Consider the following 21,952-nt stretch of genomic DNA (forward strand, 5'->3'; position numbering starts at 1 on the left):
GGCCTTGGAGACCCTGGTAACTGTAAATAGTTGTTTGTGAAATAGATGTCAAATAGATGTTTGACGCATGTTTTTTTTCTTTCTTTTTTCTAATCTTAGCTTATGTATGGCTTGCACTATTGATCGTGTGTGTTACACCACATGTGACCCCTAGGTCTCGCCCAGATGGTGGATTCTAGCTCAGGACTTTCTTGCTCTGACACAACAGTGCTAACCACTGTGCCACCATACTCCTCATGTTTTAATCTGTATACAACAGAAGTCTGAGTGTGTCAATTGTTACTGGGAGAGCTTGAAACAAGATGTCAAAGCTTAAAAGGGTTGTCATTACACCTCAAAATGTTTTAGTGATATATTTTAGCCTAGTAACAATTTTATTTTTAGAAACTAAGTAAGAATCATGCAATTACACTCCCTCGTGGTCTCACTGTCATTGCCCACATGAGTGTTGAAGTCTTCCAGTAGGACAACAGAGTCCCCAGGTGGAGCACCCTCACGCACCCCACCCAGGGACCCCAAGAAGGCTGGGTAATCCGAAACGTTTGTTCAGGCGTATAGGCACAGAGGACAATCGGGACCCATTCACTGACCTGAAGGAGCAGGGAACAAACCCTCTCGTTCACCGGGAGAAACCCCAATGTACAGGCAGCAAGCTGAGGGGATACTAGGATATTAGGATGCCCGCTACCTCTCACCAAGCAACTCCAGACTGAGACAGGAGACTAGTTTCAGAGTCCAAGTCGTGCATTGAGGTGAGCCCGATTATACCTGGCCGGTACCTCTCAACCTCATGAATAAATCATACTCCTTGGGTGCTCTCATTTTGGGCAAAATGCCAACAGCAGCCATGGTCTCATAGCCTCTCAGTTCCTCACAAGACTAATTCTTGCCACTGCTGGCCATCTAGATTTACATGCGTATAGTATCCATGGGCAAGAGCCTACAGTACTGTGCAAAAATTTTAGGCAGGTGAGGAAAAAATGCTGTAAGCAAAGAATGCTTTCAAAACTGGAAGTGTTAATCGTTTATTTTCATCAGTTAACAAAATCCAGTGAATGAACAAAAGAGAAATCTAAACTAAATCAATATTTGTTGTGACCACCCCTTTGCCTTCAAAACAGCATCAATTCTTCTAGGTACACTTGCACAGAGTTTTTGAAGGAACTCGGCTGGTAGGTTGTTCCAAACATCTTGGGGGACTAACAAAAGATCTGTGGATGCAGGTTTCCTCACATCCTTCTGTCTCTTCATGTAATCCTAGACTCACTTGATGGTGTTGGGACCAGGGCTCTGTTGGGACCATACCATCACTTCCAGTACTTCTTGTTCTTCTTTACGCTGAAGATAGTTCTTAATGACTTTGGCTGTATGTTTGGGGTTGTTTTCCTGCTGCAGAATACATTTGGGTTCAATAAACAATCATTTATATTTCTGAAAGCATTCTTTGTTTACAGCATTTTTTCACACCTGCCTAACACTTTTGCACAGTATTGTATATTACGCCTGCCCTACGAATTAATAGTTAAAGGTTTGTAGTTGTACATCCTTAGTTTTTTTTAGACAGAAGAGGGCAGTAAAGACAAGTATTGCTTTTTGTTAAGATATAAAACAAACAAAAAAACTTTGGTTGCTAGTGTCATTCTAAAGTTTTGGTGCCTTTTGCTTGATTTTGACAACAATAAAACTCATAATTAAAGGGATGTTAAATATATACACAGACTTGGAGATTCAATTAATTTAATAAATTCTGGTTTCTCAGAATCCTCATGAGCCAACTGATGACAAGACATTTGCCTAAAAGAGTGTAACAATTCTCTAAGTCTTCTCTCACAGGAAGCCATTCACCAAGTCAAACGGCAGGAAGTGAAAAAATATGATAATTTAGAGTTGTTACTTCCTCATCCTCTGAGGTATTTGTGGCTTAACAGCTGTACAAGTCTACAAACCTTCATATAGTGTTGTCATATTGTATACCCTTTCTTCTGGAGAACAAAATGTATAAAGTGAAACAGAATGCCATCATTTGAACATTAACTTAAACCACTGTCTAATCAAAAATGATATTCCCTGATTTCCCAATGTAATTGGGCTCCTCTTTTTAATACGAGACCAAATGTTACAGTTTTACAAGTAAAAATGTTTCCTATTCTTGTTTGAGCTAAGGTTCTGTGTCTTCCTTGTATGTATGTGCACATTTCAACAGCGGCATATTCAATTCAGTTTTATTTATATTGTGCCAACTCACGAGCAGTCACCTCCAGGGACTTCTATATTTTAAGAGAAATAGAGAGAAACCCCAACAATCTTGCACAAGCTTGCTCAAACCCCTTTGAGCAAGCTCTTGACGACAATGGGAAGAAAAAACTCCCTTTTAACAGGAAGTAAAGTCCAACAGAACCAAGTTTGGTTGTGAAATGAACAGGACCCACACAGCATTTGAGTGTCACTCGTAGCACCTTTATTTTGAAACACAGTGTTTTCCACTGCTTCAGCTCCTTATGTTGAATTGGGAAGCCAGCTTTCCAGCTCCTTCCCACACCACACACCGCTCCTTCCTGACTCAGGACACTAAAAAGGGGGAAGAGCTCATTAGTTAAAAACCCTCTCACCTGTCCCCTCCAACATCCCAGCACCGCCCTATGAGCTTACCGTACCACCCCTCCACTGCAGCAGAGCCAGACCACACCTCTGCCACACACCCCACCGCCCAACTGAGTAAGTAGTAAGTAAAATGTATTTATATAACACTTTTCATAGATAAAAATCACAAAGTGCTTCACAATAAAACCAGAAATGTAAATAAAATAATAATATAAAAACAATGAAGGGGGAAAAAAGGCCGGGGCTACATCCGGCCAAACCAACCCCCCGCCAAAAGGAGAGGAAATTGGACCACCTTGAACTTAAAGGGCTGCAAAGCCAGGTACCACCAGGTGATCGGGGCGTTGGCATCCTTCATGCAGTGGAGCCACTGCAGCGGGATGTGGTCTGAGCAGCGGGTGAATGAGCACCCGAGGAGGTAATAGCGAAGGGATTCAACCACCCACCGGATCGCCACCCTCTTTTTCCCCAGTACTGTACCGGGACTCTCGGTCGGTCAGCTTCCAACTGATTTAGACAACTGGGCGGTCGACTCCCCTTACCTGCTGGTTACAAAATGGCCCACAGCCCTCTGTTTGAGGCATCTGTATGCAGGACAAAAAAAGAGGGAAAAGTTAAGTGTTTGGTCAAATCCAGTGTTGTAAAAAAATCTGGCCATGCCCAACCGGTCCACGAGCGCATCGACCCGGGGCATGGGGTAGGCTTCAAACCGTGACACATCATTCACTTTGCAGTAGTCCACACAGAACTGTATAGACCAATCTTTCTTTACAACCAGAACTATGGGGCTACACCAAGCGTTGTGAGACGCTTCTACTACTCCAAGCTTTAGCATCTCCGCCAGTTCACTCTGAACAATTTGCCTTTTATGTTCAGGTAACCTTGTGAACGCACCATCACGCCACGCTGCGTTTCAGTGGTGCTCGATGGGAGTCGTACTGGGCAGGGGGGAGAACAAATCTGCAAAATGCTGTTGCAATGCAGCAACATCCACTTTCTGGAGATGGCTCACAATGGAGGGAGGCGGGATTGGTGGAATTTGGCACCTCCTACCCCAACTCATCTCTTTCCCTTACCAGACTCACTAGAGAAGCAGTTTCAGCCTCTTTCCATGCATTAAAGAGGTTAAGTTGAAAGTCCAAATCCCCCCACTCGCAGTGTGACCATGACGGGCCCTTGCCACTTGGCGAGTAATTTTGAGCTAGAAGAAGGGAGTAATACAAGTACTTTATCTCCTGGTGAAAATTGCCTTAGTCTAGCCCCTCTGTTGTATGGGTTGCTGCAATTCCTGGGCCTGGAGCAAATTCTCATGTGACAACCTCCCCAAAGTGTGTAGCTTTGCTCATAGGTCCGAGGTCCTTTGAGTGGCCGGCCTCTTATACAGTGCTTTTTTAGATTAGAAAAGCACTGTATAAGCACTAGTCTATTTACAACCAGAAAAGATTGTATTCATTTTTAATGAATGACAAGATAGAGCCTTTTATGTTAGGAAAGGTTTACGTTACTGCTCAGTGTCGTTGAAAAGTCCAGGAAGAGATTACTGAACTACCAGTAAGTTTAAACTCCTTCCCACTTTCCTTCAGTGGAGCTTCTGAGGGACAAGATTTATTGTTGCTGACATGTTATTGCTCACACAATCTAAATTACTTTGAAGTTTGAGCCTGTTGTGAAATGATTCTTTTTATGGACTAGTAATCAATGCTAGGGCAGGAATGCCTCAAAAGATGGATTAACAACAGGCCTCACATCCTCAGGGTTTCTGATAATCCATGGTTGTTGTGTTTTGTTTTGTTTTTTTTACATTTAATTACATGCCCGTTCAAAGAGCTTTATTATATAAGATGAAGACTCTACAATACATAGAAACCAAAAGGGAAGAAGAGAAGAATGTGTGGTGTCTTAACAGGAAGATAACTCTGGCAGAACCAGGCTCAGGGATCAGTCGGGTGGCAAAAAATGACACACAGAATATGTGAGCTGGTAGAGGGAAAACTATAACCATGCAGAATTGTTACTTGAGACAGAAAAATATGACACAATGCATTTACTCTCCCCCAATTTTATTTCTTTTTAAATAGAAAACCTTGTCCATTTAGGAAACAATAAAACATTTTTTTTAAGAGTCCAAGAAAATCAAAGCATGATGACAGCACAGTAACTGCTTGTGTGATCAGTGTTATAAATCATGTTTTAATGCTGCAACAAGAGCATAAACCCAACAGAGTCCTACAATGGAAGTTCACAGGCAGGGGCATGAAAAGAGGAAATGATTTGCCATCAAACCTGTAAAACTAGACAGGAATGACACACCTCTTATGTCAACATAAGAGGAATTGATTTGGAAAAAAAGAGAAAACCATATGCGACTTAAGCAATCAAAGTGCTGCTGCTAAATCAAGCTTGAAGTGGAAGCCAGATTTGCACCCACTTCACCCATTTAAAAGATCTGGGATACACTGAGTTTATTTGTGTATCCTCCACTATGGAGCTAGTTTCATGTTCATGCCTGCAAAACACCACCCACCCACCCACCCACCCACCCACACACACACCCACACACACACACAGGCAACATGAAATGTAAAAGCAGACTGTGCAAAACTCTTTGGTGAGAGAGCTTAAGGAAAAAAGAAAACTATACCACAACTGACATGGCTGTCCCACATACACATTTCAGCAGATTGTAGAAAATGGAGCCTGCAAATTCAATAAATTAGATAGAAAATAATGAATTGCAGATTCAGCAGTTGGGTCTACAGAAATTAACAATACAAAATATATATATATAAAAAAAGAAACAAAAACAGTGTTAAGTCATATCACCAAAACCATAAGAGTAAATGTAAAAGAAAACCACCTAAATTTGCTTTCCAAAGAAGTGGCCCTGGCAGTCATTGAGATAGCTCTGATTGGAATTTTCATTCATGAAATGCTGTTCACAATCAGCCCTTGTAAACATACACAATCAGCAATTGAATGTAGTTTTGAGCACTGTTGGTCTGAGAGGACAGGGACACCAGTCTGCTTTGAACACATACGCCAAATATAAAATTGAAAGACTGTGTACTTTACTGAGGCAAACATTAATAACCAAATTAACTAGTAGCCTGACAGATAACGTTGCGCAAAAGGAGCCCCGGCAATAATCAGGAAAGAGAACAGACTGCCCAGACTATTTCTGGGAGCTGCTCATTATGATGTTTCTTTAAAAAAAGAAAGATTCAAAAGAGATATTTAAAAAATATATCAATGTGAATTATTTAATTTCATTAAAAAATAAATTAAGCAGTGAAACTACTACTAAGAAGGGAAAGTGAGTTCAATTAATGACAACCCAGCATTTCTTACGCTGTCCTAACTGACCCATTATTGCTGGCCAGTCTCCTGAAGCCATGGTTGTTCTTCTCAAGCCAGAGCTCAGCCAACTGCTGGGTGGAGCCATGCGAGGAAGCTCTGGAGCCCAGGCACATCTTATATTGCTTCACATCCAGGTGGGGGTCACACGTGACTAGATGATGAACGTGAACTATTCCTGTGTCTGTGCTTCTAAACAACTTAATCCCTGACTGGACAAATTTATTATAAAGATCTACATCCTCTAATCCCCAGCCCTGTATGGAAGTGTCAAAGCCTCCAGCTCGAACCAGGTCTCTCTTGTATACACAGACAATCCCAAATCCGTAGTTCCTCCACAGGCCTGTTTTAGAGGTGAAGACGTAGTGGTTGTTGCTGGGGACCTTCCCAGCATATACTACTTTAGGGTCATACTGACTGAAGATGATGGGGAAGTACGTCTGCTCCCCCAGGACAGCATTAGTCCGACATCTTTTGAGGAATTCACTGGAGAAAAGCAGATCCACATCACAGTAGAAAAGCAGGGAATCATTAGAGAAGTGTAAAGAACCAACTTCCAGAGCCAAAGCCCTGGAGAAGGAACCGGGGACGGGCTTTATCTCCATCTCTGCTCGAGGATACTTCATGTGATAATCCCTCATAAGTTCCACCTGCTTCACCCGCTCAGTATTGTTATCTGTGCTAAAGAGCAGGATCAGTAGTTTAACATTTTGGTTGGGGATCAGACATACTCGTTCAAAGTTAGCCATGAAGCGCACAAAGATGTCATAGCGGCCTGACAGAGGTACCAAGATGTTAACCTTCTTTTCTTTGGGCTCCCTCTGATCCTGACCAGAGGTAGCCAGCTTGAAGGGCACCAGCATCTTGAGCGAGTTGGACAGAAATGAGAGGGAGTCTGATTCCTTGTTGATGTGGCTGGCCAGACCTCTGGCATCCATCTCTTCCTCCTCTCTGAATTGGATCTTACTAAAAGTCTGCTGCAGGTAGGCGTGTCTCCTAACAGGAACTGTCATGGTCTTTCCCTTGTGTTTCTTGTACAACAGCAGCAGATCCAGAACATATTCTGCCCCGTACAAGGGATTGACCCTCCTGTAGCCATACTGAATTTCTTTGAAATCAATAACACGACCACGTGTTTTGGCATTGGCGTTGATCATCTCCATCACTTGCATGATGATGTCATCCAGGGCCTGCCTTTGAGAGGAATCCATGCCACGACGGGGTGGCTGACTGTCAGACGACGAGAATAGGTACTTTCCCGTCAGAAACTCCCACTCCAGAACTTCCTCTCGTTGATGGGGGTGGAAGCGCATGAACGAAGGGGGCATGCCGAGCTGGAGGTCCTCTCGGTCAGGCTCAACTGCTCCGTAGCGCCCCATCTGGACAATCTCCCTGTGCAGCTGAATGGTGTGGTGGCGCAAGTCTGCGATCTTGCGGCTGAGCATGTAGCTGTGAAGGCGATACTGGTAGGGAGGGTTCTTGTTGGGGTGAAGTGTGATGGCTCGATGAATCTTGCTGTTGTGGAGATCTCGTATGTAGCCTTTCTTGTTTGGTTCATAATTCTCATAGAAGAGCTGCTGCATCTGTGAAGACAGGATATCATTGCTTTAAAACCAGTGGGCATTGATTAAATAAACTCATGATAATTCTAATATCTGAATAGCCAATATACTTGTGTGCATGTGTTTATTTCTATTTAAGTGCTTACTTTGAACATTGGCAGTTATAGTATTTTATAGAATAGTATTTTGCTGATGAGATCTCCATGTGTTAAGGAGTATACTGCACACTGCTGAAAATACGAGTGTTAGAATATTTTTTAGGCCTGCTTTAGAAACCTACGGCTCCTCGAACGGCACGAGCTTGACAGTGTAAATACTGGAGTAGCTGTTTTTGAGCCGTTAAAGAAGGCAGCGCTTGTGACGTTGTCTTGCAATAAAGGTAGTATCAGAACGGCTGCAGTCAATAAGTCTATTTTGAGACGGCAACTCTGGACAGGCTATACTGAAAACTGGACAGGAGCAGTCTGAGAACAAAATGAAACCTACAGCTAAATATGATCACAGGAAGGGCAAGGGCCTGACTTTCTGTTTATTTTTCCATGACTTTAACCTACATTTCAGTGCACCCAAGAGGGAAACCAGCCCATCAAAACATGCTGTAACTTCTTCATAATTGGAAGTAAAGTGGAAAGGAGATGTCTTCAACCTTTATATGTTTAACCATGTGAATGCATGTGCAGCAACAAGAAGAAATTGAAAAGACTTGCAGCAGATTTGTCTGACAGTATTTCTGATTATAGATCAGATCTGATATTGCTTATTATATTGATTTAACCTGTGATTGCAATGTATAACCCCAATTCCAAAAATGTTGGGATGAACACCCTTGTTAACTGATATCATTATTTTGCTGAATGTATGTACTAAAAGGCATGTTGCTGGCTATTGCACAATGGCATAATAGCCACAACTTAGCATGGTTTTAACTAGCATGAATCAGCCTTTTGAGATGACTATGCACATCTCTAAGCAGAATCGGTGCACAAAGTACATGTTGCTTTACTTAATGTTTAAACGTTCAAAAAAGGTTATTATGAATTTAATAGCAGCACCAAGTCTCTTCTTGGTGTACCAGATGCGTTCTATAGAGACAAGTTTAGAGCAAGGCATTACTAAAGTAAGGAATAAAAATTGTAGTTTTTTTTGTTTTGTGAAACAGAAAAGTGTACATTGCTGTACTTGAACCCACAACCTTCAGTACAGCAGCGGTAAAAGGCCAACAATTTACCTACTAAGCAACTGATAAAACATACATTAGCCAGTTAAAAAAGAGCTACTTTAGAGGTAAGATCAGGACTATGGGCAGACACAGGCCAACCAATCCACAAATGATATTCATATGAGGGAGGCATGACATGAGAAAACCAGCCTTCTCTCTGGCGTACCTGTGAGAAAGGCCCTCCTCTCACAAAATCAGTCATATTGATGTGCTTTAAAAACTTTGAGCATCCTGACAAGTTGCACTACATATGTGTATATTTTGGTGGGTGTAGAGCGAGTAAAAAAAATGGGTTTTTAAAATGTTTTTAGAAAAAAAATTATTTTAATTTTTGCACAGCATTTTTGGGAATTGGGATTGTAATTACGAGTCTAGTTGATGCTGATGTTGGAAGATTAGATAATCATCGGCTGACAGCCGCAATGTTTTTTATGCCCCTCTCTCTATTGCTTCACCATTATTAACACCAACTCACTTCTTACTTAAAACTCATTATTGCAATTTCTTCACAGTCATTAACATCACAACATCCTGTCTAGCTAATCAACATAAACAGTTCTTTTGCAAAGCCAAGCCAAGAAGAAGTCACAAGTAATTGCTGCAAGCTGAAACCTTGTATGCCTCATTTTAGGCCCAGCTGTTCTAGTGACTGTTCTTACTCATTACATACACAGTGGCTGTTCTAAGGTCTCATCTCTTACACTGAATTCATTATATTGGACACAACCCTGGGATGAGGCAGCAAAGATTTGTGCTTTTTCACTGAATCCTCAGACACTGCAAGTCTGTGTTTGACTCGGATGACTCTAGGTATGTAAATAAGGACTTTAGTCTCAGGGGCCATATTTCCCTCTAATCCAACAAAATTCTCATTGGTCAGTCAATCATATTTTTTATTTTCATAAGGAGAAAAATGCTACATTAACAGTCCGCTATATTTGGCTGGGGGCAAAAAGAGACTGCTTATTAAAAACAGGGTGTCTGAGTTGAATGGAGCACCTTTCAAATTAACGAAGGAAGAAAGGTTGCTGCTACTAGCACTGTTAACAAAGCTAAAAAAATCTAATATCATCAAATATGCACAAGACAAAAATGGGCAGAAAACAAACAAAAAACCCCAAACAATTATAGGCTTTCATGAGGCCTGTTAGGGTTAGTATAGTAGGATTAGCAGTAGGGTCAGTTCGTCAGTATTTCTTGTGCTGTTATGGTTTGATATTTAGAAATCAAGACAATCTAGCCAGATCCTTGTTTAGCTGAAAATTCACTGTAAAACACACAACTAAACAGCACAAGTTTGAGAATGATATGGTATCATAATGATGTTATGCAGTATATTAGGATTATACCACTGGACAATGGTGTAACCAACCAAAGAAGGGCAAAGGAATTGATGATGGTTAAATGGTTAAATTATCACCTTAAAGGTCTCATGACTGGATTTCAGTGCACCCCCAGTAACCCAAACATTATTTTTTATGGATTTAATTTAATTATTACTAGTTAGTTTTAGAAAAGGATATTTAATCTCACCTCTAAACAGCAGTGTGCTAGATATCACAAATCTAAAACATGTCTGAAGATTCACCTGAATTTTTTAGGTGACAGTTCATGATTGCAATTAGCTCAACAGGGTTCATGCATTAAAGCTTGACTTGCAGGCAAAGGAAAAAAGAAGCCTGAGGCTCACAGCAGGCGGTGAGGCCAGAGGGCCAGTATGCTTGCCATTCCGGCTGGGTTTAATCTGCAGGACAATAAGCAGTGCCTGCCTCAGAGTGCACTTTGCGAATCTAATTGGAGACAGCATTATGCTGCAGTAACTGGCTCTCTTGTATGCAGGGTTGATCTGTCTAAACAAATTTTTCAACTCAGGAAAAATCCTCCCACACCAAAGACGGCAACACAATAGCTCTGGTATTGACATGTGTGATGGAAGGTGGTGTTCCAGTGACTGCGTTTAGACAGTAGATGATTAGCCACCGAACCTGCAAACTGTAGTACCAACACAGAGCAGAGCAGCAACCTGAACACTATTCCAACAGAGGTTGATTATCTTCTTAATAATTTCACCTATTCATTACATGAGTCTGGAAATTGTAGCTAATGTGAAAGAGAGCCTCAAATCAGAAGTACTCTGGAGTAACACTTAAACGATTAACTTAAAGCAGTAACTCGTAAGCTGGAGGGGAAATGGCGTGTCACAAATTTAGAAGATCATCACTGAGCCTGTACAAATAGTTTCCTGCTTTATAAGAAAGCCCTCTGAAAAGCTAGAACATCTTACTACTCATCACTGATTGAAGAAAATAAGAACAACCCTAGGTTTTCTCTTCAGCACTGTAACCAGGGTGACAAAAAGTCAGAGCGCTATTGAACCAACTATTCCTTTAAGGTTAACTAGTAATGACTTCATGCGCTTCTTCACAAAGTTTAAACCAGTACCATTTATATTAATTTAGAGTCTTTTTCTCCAATCGATCTTTCTGAATTAACTTCAGTAATTACTTCCTCCAAACCATCAACGTGTCTTTTAGACCCCATTCCTACAAGACTGCTCAAAGTCCTACCATTAATTAATGCTTCAATCTCTAATAATCGGCTATGTACCACAGGCCTTCAAGCTGGCAGTAGTTAAACTGTTATTTAAAAAGCCATTTCTACACCCAGCAGTCTTAGCTAATTATAAGCCAATCTCCAACGTTCCTTTCATATCAAAAATTCTTGAAAGAGTAGTTGTCAAACAGCTAACAGATCATCTGCAGAGGAATGGCTTATTTGAAGAGTTTCAGTCAGGTTTCAGAGCTCATCACAGCACAGAAACAGCTTTAGTGAAGGTTACAAATGATCTTCTTATGGCCTCTGACAGTGGACTCATCTCTGTGCTTGTCCTGCTAGACCTCAGTGCAGCGTTCGACACTGTCGACCATAATATCCTATTAGAACGATTCAAGCATGCTGTAGGTCACAGGTGTCGAACTCCAGGCCTCGAGGGCCGGTGTCCTGCAGGTTTTAGATGTGTCCTTGATCCAACACAGCTGATTTATGGCTAAATTACCTCCTCAACATGTCTTGAAGTTCTCCAGAGGCCTGGTAATGAACTGATCACTTGATTCAGGTGTGTTGACCCAGGGTGATATCTAAAACCTGCAGGACACCGACCCTCGAGGCCTGGAGTTCGACACCCCTGCTGTAGGTGTTACAGGTACTGCGCTCCAATTTGTTCATGTAAATGGAGAGTCCTCTTCACACACTAAGGTCAGTTATGGAGTTCCACAGGGTTCAGTGCTAGGACCAATTCTGTTTACATTATACATGCTTCCCTTAGGCAGTATCATCAGAAAGCATAGTATACATTTTCACTGCTATGCTGATGACAACTTCATATATCCATAAAGATATGAAGACCTGGATGACCTCTAATTTTCTGCTTCTAAATTCAGATAAAACTGAGGTTATTGTAGTTGGTCCTAAAAATCTTAGAAATATGGTATCTAACCAGATTCTTAGTCTGGACAGCATTACCTTGGCCAGACAGACACTGTCTCTACTTTTAAGATTAGGCTTGACCCCAAATCCTCACTTAGTTATGATGCAATAGGCATAGGCTGCTGGGGGATTCCCATGATGCATTGGGTATTTCTTCTTTAGTCAACTTTCTCACTCACTATGTGTTAATAGACCTCTCTGCATTGAATCATACTTGTTATTAATCTCTGTCTCTCTTCCACAGCATGTCTTTTATCCTGTCTTCCTTCTCTCACCCCAACTGGTTGCGGCAGATGGCTGCCACTCCCTGAGCCTGGTTCTGCCGGAGGTTTCTTCCTGTTAAAAAGGAGTTTTTCCTCCCCACTGTCAAAGCGCTTGCTCATAGGGGCTCATATGATTGTTGGGTTTTCCCCTGTATCTATTATAGTAGGGTCTACCTTACAATATAAAGCACCTTGAGGTAACTGTTGTTGTGATTTGGCACTGTATAAACTGAATTGAACTGAATTTAAACTGCTGGTTTTAAGCATTAATTAATGAAAGGACTTCTTTGAGCAGTCTTTTAGGAATGGGGTCTAAAAGACACGTTGATGGTTTTGAAATAAGTAATTACTGAAGTTAACTCAGAAAGATCAGTTGGAGAAATGAGTCAAAGTGGCTGTATGTAATGATACCTTCTGTGAGATGGTTGTGAATACTTTTTTCTCTATTGGTTAAAATTTAATTTGAAGAGACAATAAAGACGTTATTACTAGTTAAAATTAAAGCAATGCTTGGTTGAACAGGGCTCTGACTTCTTGTCAGACTGTCTACAGTGCTAAAGAGAAACATATGCAGTAAGATGTTCTAGCTTTACAGAGGGTTTTTTCAGGCAAAATGAAGATCTTTTGAATATTACAATATAAAGTGCCTTGAGGCAACTGTTGTTGTGATTTGGCACTATATAAATAAAACTGATTGAGGCTTCGTTTTCAGATAAGCCGCACTATCCACAGTCTTAGGCTGTACAGATGTAATACTATTACGATAACTGACCTGAGTGGGAGAGGAGTCCACTGTGGTGGGACTTGACATTGAAAAAGATAACAGCGGAGGAATTAAAGTTAGCATTTTCAGAAAGACATCTACTGTAATGAAATGGATTCCAAATGTAATGTTATTAAGAAATGATCAGACAAGAGAGGGTTTTCAGGGAATACCATTACACGTTCAGTTTCTATGCCATATGTAAGAACATGATCCAAAATGTGATCAATGGAGCTACAAATTGCTAATAGGAAAAGCCCTCATTCTAAATGAAAAAACAAAACAAAACAAACAAACAAAAAAAAAAACATACTGACAAATGTTTATCTTTTCCGAAGTATTCTGCCAACACATAGCAGCAGTGTGATTCAGCATACTGTTTTTCCTTTGAGAGAGATGCCCATAGGGCTACAACACAGGTACAGACACATTTATGTTGGTTCACTGCAGCACAACCATATGAATCTCTCTTACTATCATTTGATCTTTAATGCTTAGATTGATCCAGTTCAGCAACTATACTCAGTCTACCAATCAAGTCTTTATGTTGTTCAGTTACAGATTAAGGCTGTCTTTGATGCTTTGACTAATTTGTTTACAGCATTGCCAGCTGGATATCACTGCACAAGCCACAATAAAAAAGAAAAACATTATTTAATGTATTAACTGACACTTAAAAAAGTCAGCTGAATTATTACCAGTTTCCTCTACTCAAGTTATAGTCTGCTTGGATCACTTGAGCCTTCAATGCTCTAGTACAATTCTACATGAGCTGAAGACAGCACAAAGGAAAACCGACAGCAACTCTTTGGGTCTGGACTGATGTAAAATTTGGATTGGGAATTTTACATTACACTCCGGTATTTCAATTCCCAATTCAGTTTTATTTATATTGTGCCAAATCACAACAACAGTTGCCTCAAGAGACAGTATTTACAGTTAGAAACTTGATGAAAAAGGTTTGTACACATCCTGATATGCTGGCATAGAGCTAGCATATCAGGACATTTTGACCATATGAAGACATGAGGTAATGTGACTGCCTAAATTTGTGTCATAAAAACTTGTAGATATAATGTAACCTTATTACTATATTACCACAAAAACCATCTAACATTCAGATCCAGTAGATAACAATATATAAACAGTTTCACGTTTTTGCGTGGACAATGTGAATCACTGCTAACCAGCTAATGACCCGTCTTCTATTGCGACACTGGCAGGTTGACCAGGTTACTCTTGCAGCAGCCCTTGATATCTTTCAGCTATTTAAGCAGACAGTCTCTTGTCAAGTAGCCTAATGAAGACCAAATTTACTTGGTCTGAACTGAAACTGGGGACAGTAGTCTTTGTTTTGCCCTGGAGATCAGCTTTGAACCAGAGGGTCACTCTAACCAAACCCCACAGCAGGTGGAGAATTAAATCATGTGTCTCTGTGCTAAGCTCATCAAGGCTACAGAGCAGAAGAAGGACTACTGTTATTAGCTGCAGTTTAAAACAGTGGAGCTAATCTATGAGATGAGGAACTCACTAAAGAGGCAGATGATTATTGCTCTGTTCTTTATTGGTAAATGGTAAATGGCCTGCATTTGTATAGCGCTTTTCACAAGTACCTAAATTTTTTATTAAATTTACCAAAGTTTGGGAGTCCGCACACATGCTCATGCACATGGATCCACAGCTCTGTAAAATCAACACAAAAGGCTAAATGAGAACCTCTCAGAAAAGCAAAGGATGACCCAATGGGTCCCCACTACTGAAAGAACTATATTCTAATGCCTGTGGGAAACACGATCTTGAAACTACTAAAAAAAAAAAATATATATATAGTGGCTTTCTCTTTTAGGAAACTTAAGCGGTTAGTTTTTTAATTGTTTTATTTTAATATTAAAATCTTGATGACTTGCAAGGGTCTTCTATTAGTGATTGGTTGAAAAGGTCAGATGAAAAAAGAAAAAAAAGAAAAAAAAGAAAAGGTCAGATGACAAAACATGGGAGTTTCTGACTCCAGCTTGTTGGTCTGGTGAACCACCTGTCACCTGACTCAAACTGACTCTCCTCCACACTGTCCCCATTCATAAAGTGCTTTAAAAACCCAAACATTTTTTTTTTTTTTTTTTTTAAATAAAAACCCAAACTTTACGGCTAACAGCTGGATTTTCCCATGTCCATGCCGATAGCCAAATAATAAAGAAAGACTTACTGCTTAAGAGACAGAGTGAAAGCAGACAGCATATCCTTGGTTCCTTAACATAAAACTCATTGTTGCTGCCATGGGCAGCACAAAACTTACCCTTTAGACGGACTTTCCCCTGAGTTATTAGTTTTGTTACCAGTTAGCTCACATAAACTAATTTAATTCTAATTTAAACCACAACCAACCAACCCGATTATGCCATGTTCTGTACTTGCACAAGATGACGCTTTAAAACTAATCCAACTACACAGAAAGGGCACAATGGTGTAACTTAGCCTTTATCCATGAAGTGTTTCATGTTCACTTTAACATCAGTTTTAATAATAATAATAATAATATTAAAACAAATCCCCCATGATTTATGTGTGGTGCATTGCAACACCACACATACAGTTGTAGCCACAGCTGCCCTTGCCTCCGCCAGTGTGTGAATGTGAGAGTAAATGAATAGTGGAATTGTAAAGCGCTTTGGGTGCCTTGAAAAGCGCTATATAAATGAAATCCATTATCATCATCATTATTATTATTATCATTATCACTACCACTACCACTACCACTACCACTACCACTACTACTACTACTACTACTACTACTACTACTACTACTACTACTACTACTACTACTACTACTACTACTACTACGATCGCCTTGATTAGTACCATTAACACTGCCACGGACTACACTACTCCAGCATAGTAAGAGGCCTAAAGTGAAATTTGAACAGACCCCTTCGTTTGTGTGTCATCTGAGGATTGGATGGGTGACAGAAAACAGAAAAGGCCCTTTGTTCCCTCAGTCCACTATCCAGATGTCTTCTTCAGTTCAGGCTACCCAGGCAAGATGGGAGATATGAGCTATTATGTGAAAAATAGAAAAGAGACTTAACCCTTTAAAGCCTGAAACAAATACTTGTCAGAAAATTTTTGAAAATGCACTGTAGTGACAAATTAAAAATAAAAGTCAAGATTAATTTACATGTTTTAGGTTTAATTTGTATCATACTTCCTACATCTGCCTCCAACCCCAATCTATTGCTTAAAAATATATTGTGCAAGTTGTTTTGGTTTTTCAAGGGAGGGAAAAACACACTGATGATGTAACATTTTTGTGAGTTTCTGAAGTCTCAAAAACTCACAAAAACTGTATGTATGAAACATAATACAGAAAAGATTAAGGGGTTAAGACCATGACAAAAAATCTCAAAATTCTCACCTAACTTCATAAAGTAAATAATAACAAAACCTGAACCAAATTTCACACAGTGGGAAGTAAAAGCTCCCTTTGAAGAAACCAATGGCAGATCCAGGCTCAGGGAGGGGCAGCCAACTGCCATGACCGATTGGGGTGATAAGAGGAAGACAGAACAAAAGACACACTGTGGAAGAGAGCCTGAGATAAATAATAACTAATGATTAAGTGCAACGTGTGTATGAATAGACAGTGAGTAAAGAAGAAACACCCAGTGCATCATGGGAATCCCCCAGCAGCCTAGACCTATGGCAGAATAGTAAAGTTTTAAGCCAATCTTAAAAGTAGAGAGGGTGTCTGTCTCGCAAATCTAACTGGGTGCTGGTTCCACAGACGAGGGTCCTGAAAGCTGAAGGCTCTGCCTCCCATTCTAATTTTAAATATCATAGGAACCACAAGTAAGCCTGCACTCAAATGGTACTATCACAAATTATAGGACAATCCAAACATTTCTGACAAACTAACACATACGCTTGCTGTACTTTATGTAAGCGATCTTGCTCACAGTTGTGCGCAGTCACCTTGAAAAGCTGATTCAGGTGACGTAAAACCATACTATAATGTGCTTAATTTGCTTTAGTCTTGACTAAACAGTAACATATCTTTGAGTACAGTTGTGATCAGAATGAACCTGTAATGGCATTCATTAAGAATGGTGTTTTTCTTTATTACACATACACACTAGAGCTCTATCTCTGAGGTTTTAAGCCAACACCCTATGTGTGTGGGTTCCATGTGTGCATGGTGCACTCTCTGTATTGTAGTTATAAACAGAACAATCTTGGAGAGATAGAGTACATTTGGCACTTTACATGTAGATAAACTATGAGAGAGGACTACACAACAACACGCTTCCAAGCAAAAGCAGAACTACAAAATTGCTCATCTTCTGCCAAAATATTGGTGTACTTTCAAAGATACACTCAGTGTACACACAATTGTAGGGTCTTTGCCTTACAATATAAAGCTCCTTGAGGCAACTGCTATTGTGATTTGGTGCTATATAATGTGTGCATCTTTCTCATCACTTCATTTCACTTTGGTTCCAGCTAACTATGGAGCTTGTGTTATATTGAATATATCACTACTAAGCTCTGATAAGACAGAAATGTAGAACGGAAAAATAATCCAAGACATTCGCTACTACTCACTCAGATTCCTCACAGCTTCAATCTAACCCTGATAGGATGAGTCAAAATCATTGCAACATACTTATTTTCCTGTATTTGTTCGTCAGTTACAATACCACTGCTAATGATGTCTTTTACTGTGCTAAGGCAAGATTATGGCTTTGAGGTAAAGAAGTTTAGGAAACTGTCCACAGTTACATATGGGCGTGGTCAGATGACCATTGGTTTCTCCTCTGGCGTTAAAAGCAAGCGCTTTTTCTTGGCATGAATACATACTGCTGCTCACAATATCAGACTTGCCCGAAAAAATTATGGCCCAGAGTTTGCATATGTAATAACTACTGTGAAATTTTAGCTTCATAGATCAAATACTTTTCAAAATTATTTTTTGGTCCATTGTCCCACTTCAGGCAATGTCTGAATATGAATATCTCATATTTATGCCAGATTGAGCAAAAATGAGTATAATATATAAGTACAATTAGTGTGTTGTATCAGACTACCAACCATGCCATAACGGCACTTGCAAAATTACTCATGTGAAATGAATCAGTCAGTCAGTCTTTATTCCAGACTCATAGTCAATAGAATGGATATTTTTCATTATCTTCACTTGTTTTACTGTACTTACTTTTACATATGAAAATATTTCTAATGGTACTTGTTGAGCTGTTCACCTTTGTTCTTGAACATTGGTACCAGTACACGTCTTTCCCATTTCTCAGAGATCACTTTCCAAAATTGAGTTATTAAATAATCTGGTCAAGAAGTCAACTGCTGTCTCTCCTAAACATCTCCATACCTCCACAGGTATGTCATCTTCTAGAGTTCATCCTCTTCATAGCTGCCCCCACCTAGTCTCTTTGGCTTCTTTTTTGCCAACGTAGTAGCTATAACACTGTAGTACTCGCCAAAATGACCTGCAGTGACAGACTCAGAAGTTTTTCCAGTCTGATTAATTATGATATGAGTAAGGCCTTCCTGTCACTTCAGGCCCACAGCAGTTAGTCTAATAAGAAGGCAGCAGATGAAAGCTGCTTCACTATCATTTGTTTGTCTGCAGAAGGGAACATGGGCGGATCCACAGCTATGTAACATCGAGACAAAAGGCTAAATGAGAACCTCCCAGAAAAGCAAAGGACGAACCAATATTGGTCATTTTTTTTCTTTTTTTATTGTTGAATGTAATTATAGATGTGTGGTGGGCAGCAGCATATTTGTGGAGTTGTGAAGGTCCAAGCAGCTAGCATTTAGTGAGCACCGCCCAAGGAAGCCAGATAAACAGGAACTGGGTTATGGGTGTAGGAAAAGCTAAAGAAGACAAATCCTTCTAATATGCACACATCAAGCCCATAAATATACTCCTCGCCCTAAACAATGCCTCCATTACAGAAACAAATCTGAATTTTAAAATCCATATTTTCACTCTGTCATGTTTAGGGGTCTCATTAGTGTGTCAAAATATGATAGTTAAATACGCAGGCTCTGCTGTGGGGCAGGTCTTTCCTGCTTTACCCTCTCAGAAGCTGTGAAATCATGAGGATGGAAGGATTAAAAAGGGATCAAATCTAACTATCCATCTGCGTATCTGACCAGTAGTGTAGTGGGAAACCTTTCCTTACAGACATTTGTATAACTTGGAAACTAGTTAATTATAGTGTTAAAGATCTGACTATTATTAATAAAATAGTGACTGACTTTAATTAATAAGAGTAGAAAATGGTAAAACATGACTTCCAACAACTAAAGATATTTTGTTAAAGACAGTTTTAAGTTTTTCAAAATGATCATGTTTTCTGGCTTGGCACTTTTGTCTACTAAAATCGTTCTGAGCATTTCTTCTAGCATGAAGATAACAAGACAACATAAATATCAATGGGAAAGCACTTAAACATATTTGGTATTGTTTAAATACAGCAAGAATTGATTTAACCTACCCACATTAAATAATCCACTTGTGTTTTCTAAACTGAATAGGTAAGGCAATTTACCCAACTTCCTTGGAGAATCTTTGAACTGTTTTGTGCGTCAAAAACCATTAACAGGTAGAGCTGGCACTAATGGTTGCAATTGTTTTAATATTACGCTATTGCTTGTTTTGTTGAATTCTAGTCCTACACTGATGGTAACACTGCGTTATTTCTTCCTATTTTTTAAATGAGCCATTCTACTATTAGAGCTTACTCATCATATAAATGCATATCATGCAAGGCTGTTAGGACAACTAAACCCGGCGTGCTGTTTTGCACTAGAATTATAACTATAGTAATCAATTGAGTTCATCAAATAACTTTAAGTACTTTTGTTTTTTTTGCTTCTTATTTAGTTTTGGTCTGATGTGGTGTGGTGGTGCTTTCCCTGTGGAAATCAGTTTTGTCTGTTTGTCTACTTTTACTACCCGTGTCAGTCTGCAGCCCTACTGTTATCACCATTGTGAAATGACTCGAAACAATCTGACATTTACTGGATATATCACACATATCTGAAATAAAAAATAGCCACCTGTCTAACACTTCTGTTACCATGAGCACTGTCACAGGTTTATGCTGTGACCACTAGTGCCTAAAAGACCTCTCCTTGCAAATAACAGAATAAAAGCAGGACACCTTGGATTTTAAAACAAGCTTAACTATAAAGTTTGAGGATCTACTTAATAACCAGTAGTTTTGGTGAGACAACCATTTCCACTGAAGGAAGCAGCGCGAGGAGAGAGCGAGAATATGGAAAACATTAGTGCACTTCTAGAAAGTCTGCACAGGTGGAAGAGAAAAGAGAGCAAATCTTAGGCAGTCATGGATGGATTTATTTTGAAAGGGAAGGCAAAAATGGTGTGTTATGGTTAAAAAAAAGAAAAAAAAAGAAGAAAAAAAGTTGTGTATACAGTATACACGAGGTATACAGTCCCCCCGCTTGAACTGCTGTTTACACAACAGCACTATTAAGTAAAAGCAAATATTGATATGCCAATAAACATGCACATCAGTATTCAAAGCTGTTGAACAAGCTGTGATGCCACTCATATCTGAAACTCAGAAGCAGCAGTTCCTGCATAATCTACATATAGTCTACTGAGAATCAACTGTTCAGACAGGGAGACTGACACAGCGACACAGAATCTACTCAGCACAAAGTCAGCTCCATGCTTCACAAGGCCAAATGGGTTTTCAGTGGCCTCTATTTTTCTGTCTGCTAGCAAGCCTCAGTAGAACTCATTGTTGCTTCTAATCTTAAGGCTCAAGGATTGTCAAATAGTGATGCAATCAATTTTAGTTATGAATACATATCGTCCTCCTGCCCTTGATGCAGTCCTTTTCTGGAACAAATAGTGTGATAAATAGAAATTGCTGACATCCACAGAGCTGTCTTTAAGCTAGAATTCTAGTTTATTCCAAACTGGAGTAGATCCTGTTTATGTGCGCTTACAATGGCCCATAAAGTAGCATGCTAATTTGGTTCTATTCACACAAATCTAGAAGAACTTGCCAGCTGACCAAATCATATATTCAATCAAGTGAACCAGTATGTGCTTCTAAGTCATCTGAGCATCCAATGCTGTTAGCCGTTAGCTCTCAGAAGCTGCTGAGTGAGAAAAAAAAATACTGCACTGAGTGGAACGTGTTAATACAGGACTTGGAAAATCCCCATGTGACCAAGAATTAGAGTAATCCCACCTGTGGAACTGGAACTAATGAATCTGTAAGTTAGACAAAGACTGTTACCCTGTATATGGTGTAAACTAGAAGAAAAGACAATATCAAGAAAACCTATAACAACCGTGCAACCTGAAGAGCAAGCTTGCATCCACCGATTCAATGGCCAGCAAAGTTGTTATATTATGTTACAGACCAAAACAAGCACAAGATGGATGTTTAGACCCTATGCTAAGCGCCCTTGTGATGAAAACCTACTCAGAACATGCATGTAGAAATATAATGGTGTGGTTGTTGGCAGGTGGAGAGCAGCACATTACAGAGAGTGCGCTGGTTTGACAGCCCTGCTGACCACTCAGTAAAAATTAGGATTAGGAGGAGGATTCAAAGCAGTGCAGCCTTGTGATTCCCATTAGCATGGTTGGAAGTTTCTTTTTCAGCTGGCATGCATGGCAGGAGAAGAAACAGTCTTTGTACTG

The 21,952-nt window shown here is 39.9% G+C and overlaps 2 protein-coding genes across 2 annotated transcripts in view; one reads left to right on the top strand and one right to left on the bottom strand.

Moving 5' to 3' along the window:
• The window catches only part of lrrk1 (leucine-rich repeat kinase 1), a 78,018-nt gene extending 78,011 nt beyond the window's left edge, over nt 1-7 (top strand). The window contains exon 38 of the mRNA XM_063470517.1: nt 1-7. This exon is cut by the window's left edge and continues 1,816 nt beyond it. The gene's annotated coding sequence lies outside the window, so the exon portion shown is untranslated.
• A 5,149-nt stretch (nt 8-5,156) lies between these two features.
• Nucleotides 5,157-21,952, bottom strand: part of chsy1 (chondroitin sulfate synthase 1) — a 32,059-nt gene continuing 15,263 nt past the window's right edge. The window contains exon 3 of the mRNA XM_063470528.1: nt 5,157-7,538. Within this exon, the coding sequence (XP_063326598.1) occupies nt 5,946-7,538 (1,593 nt within the window). The 3' untranslated portion in view covers nt 5,157-5,945. The remainder of the gene's footprint in view (nt 7,539-21,952) is intronic.

This window comes from Pelmatolapia mariae, linkage group LG1 (genome assembly GCF_036321145.2).
Source record: "Pelmatolapia mariae isolate MD_Pm_ZW linkage group LG1, Pm_UMD_F_2, whole genome shotgun sequence".
NCBI lineage: Eukaryota > Metazoa > Chordata > Actinopteri > Cichliformes > Cichlidae > Pelmatolapia > Pelmatolapia mariae.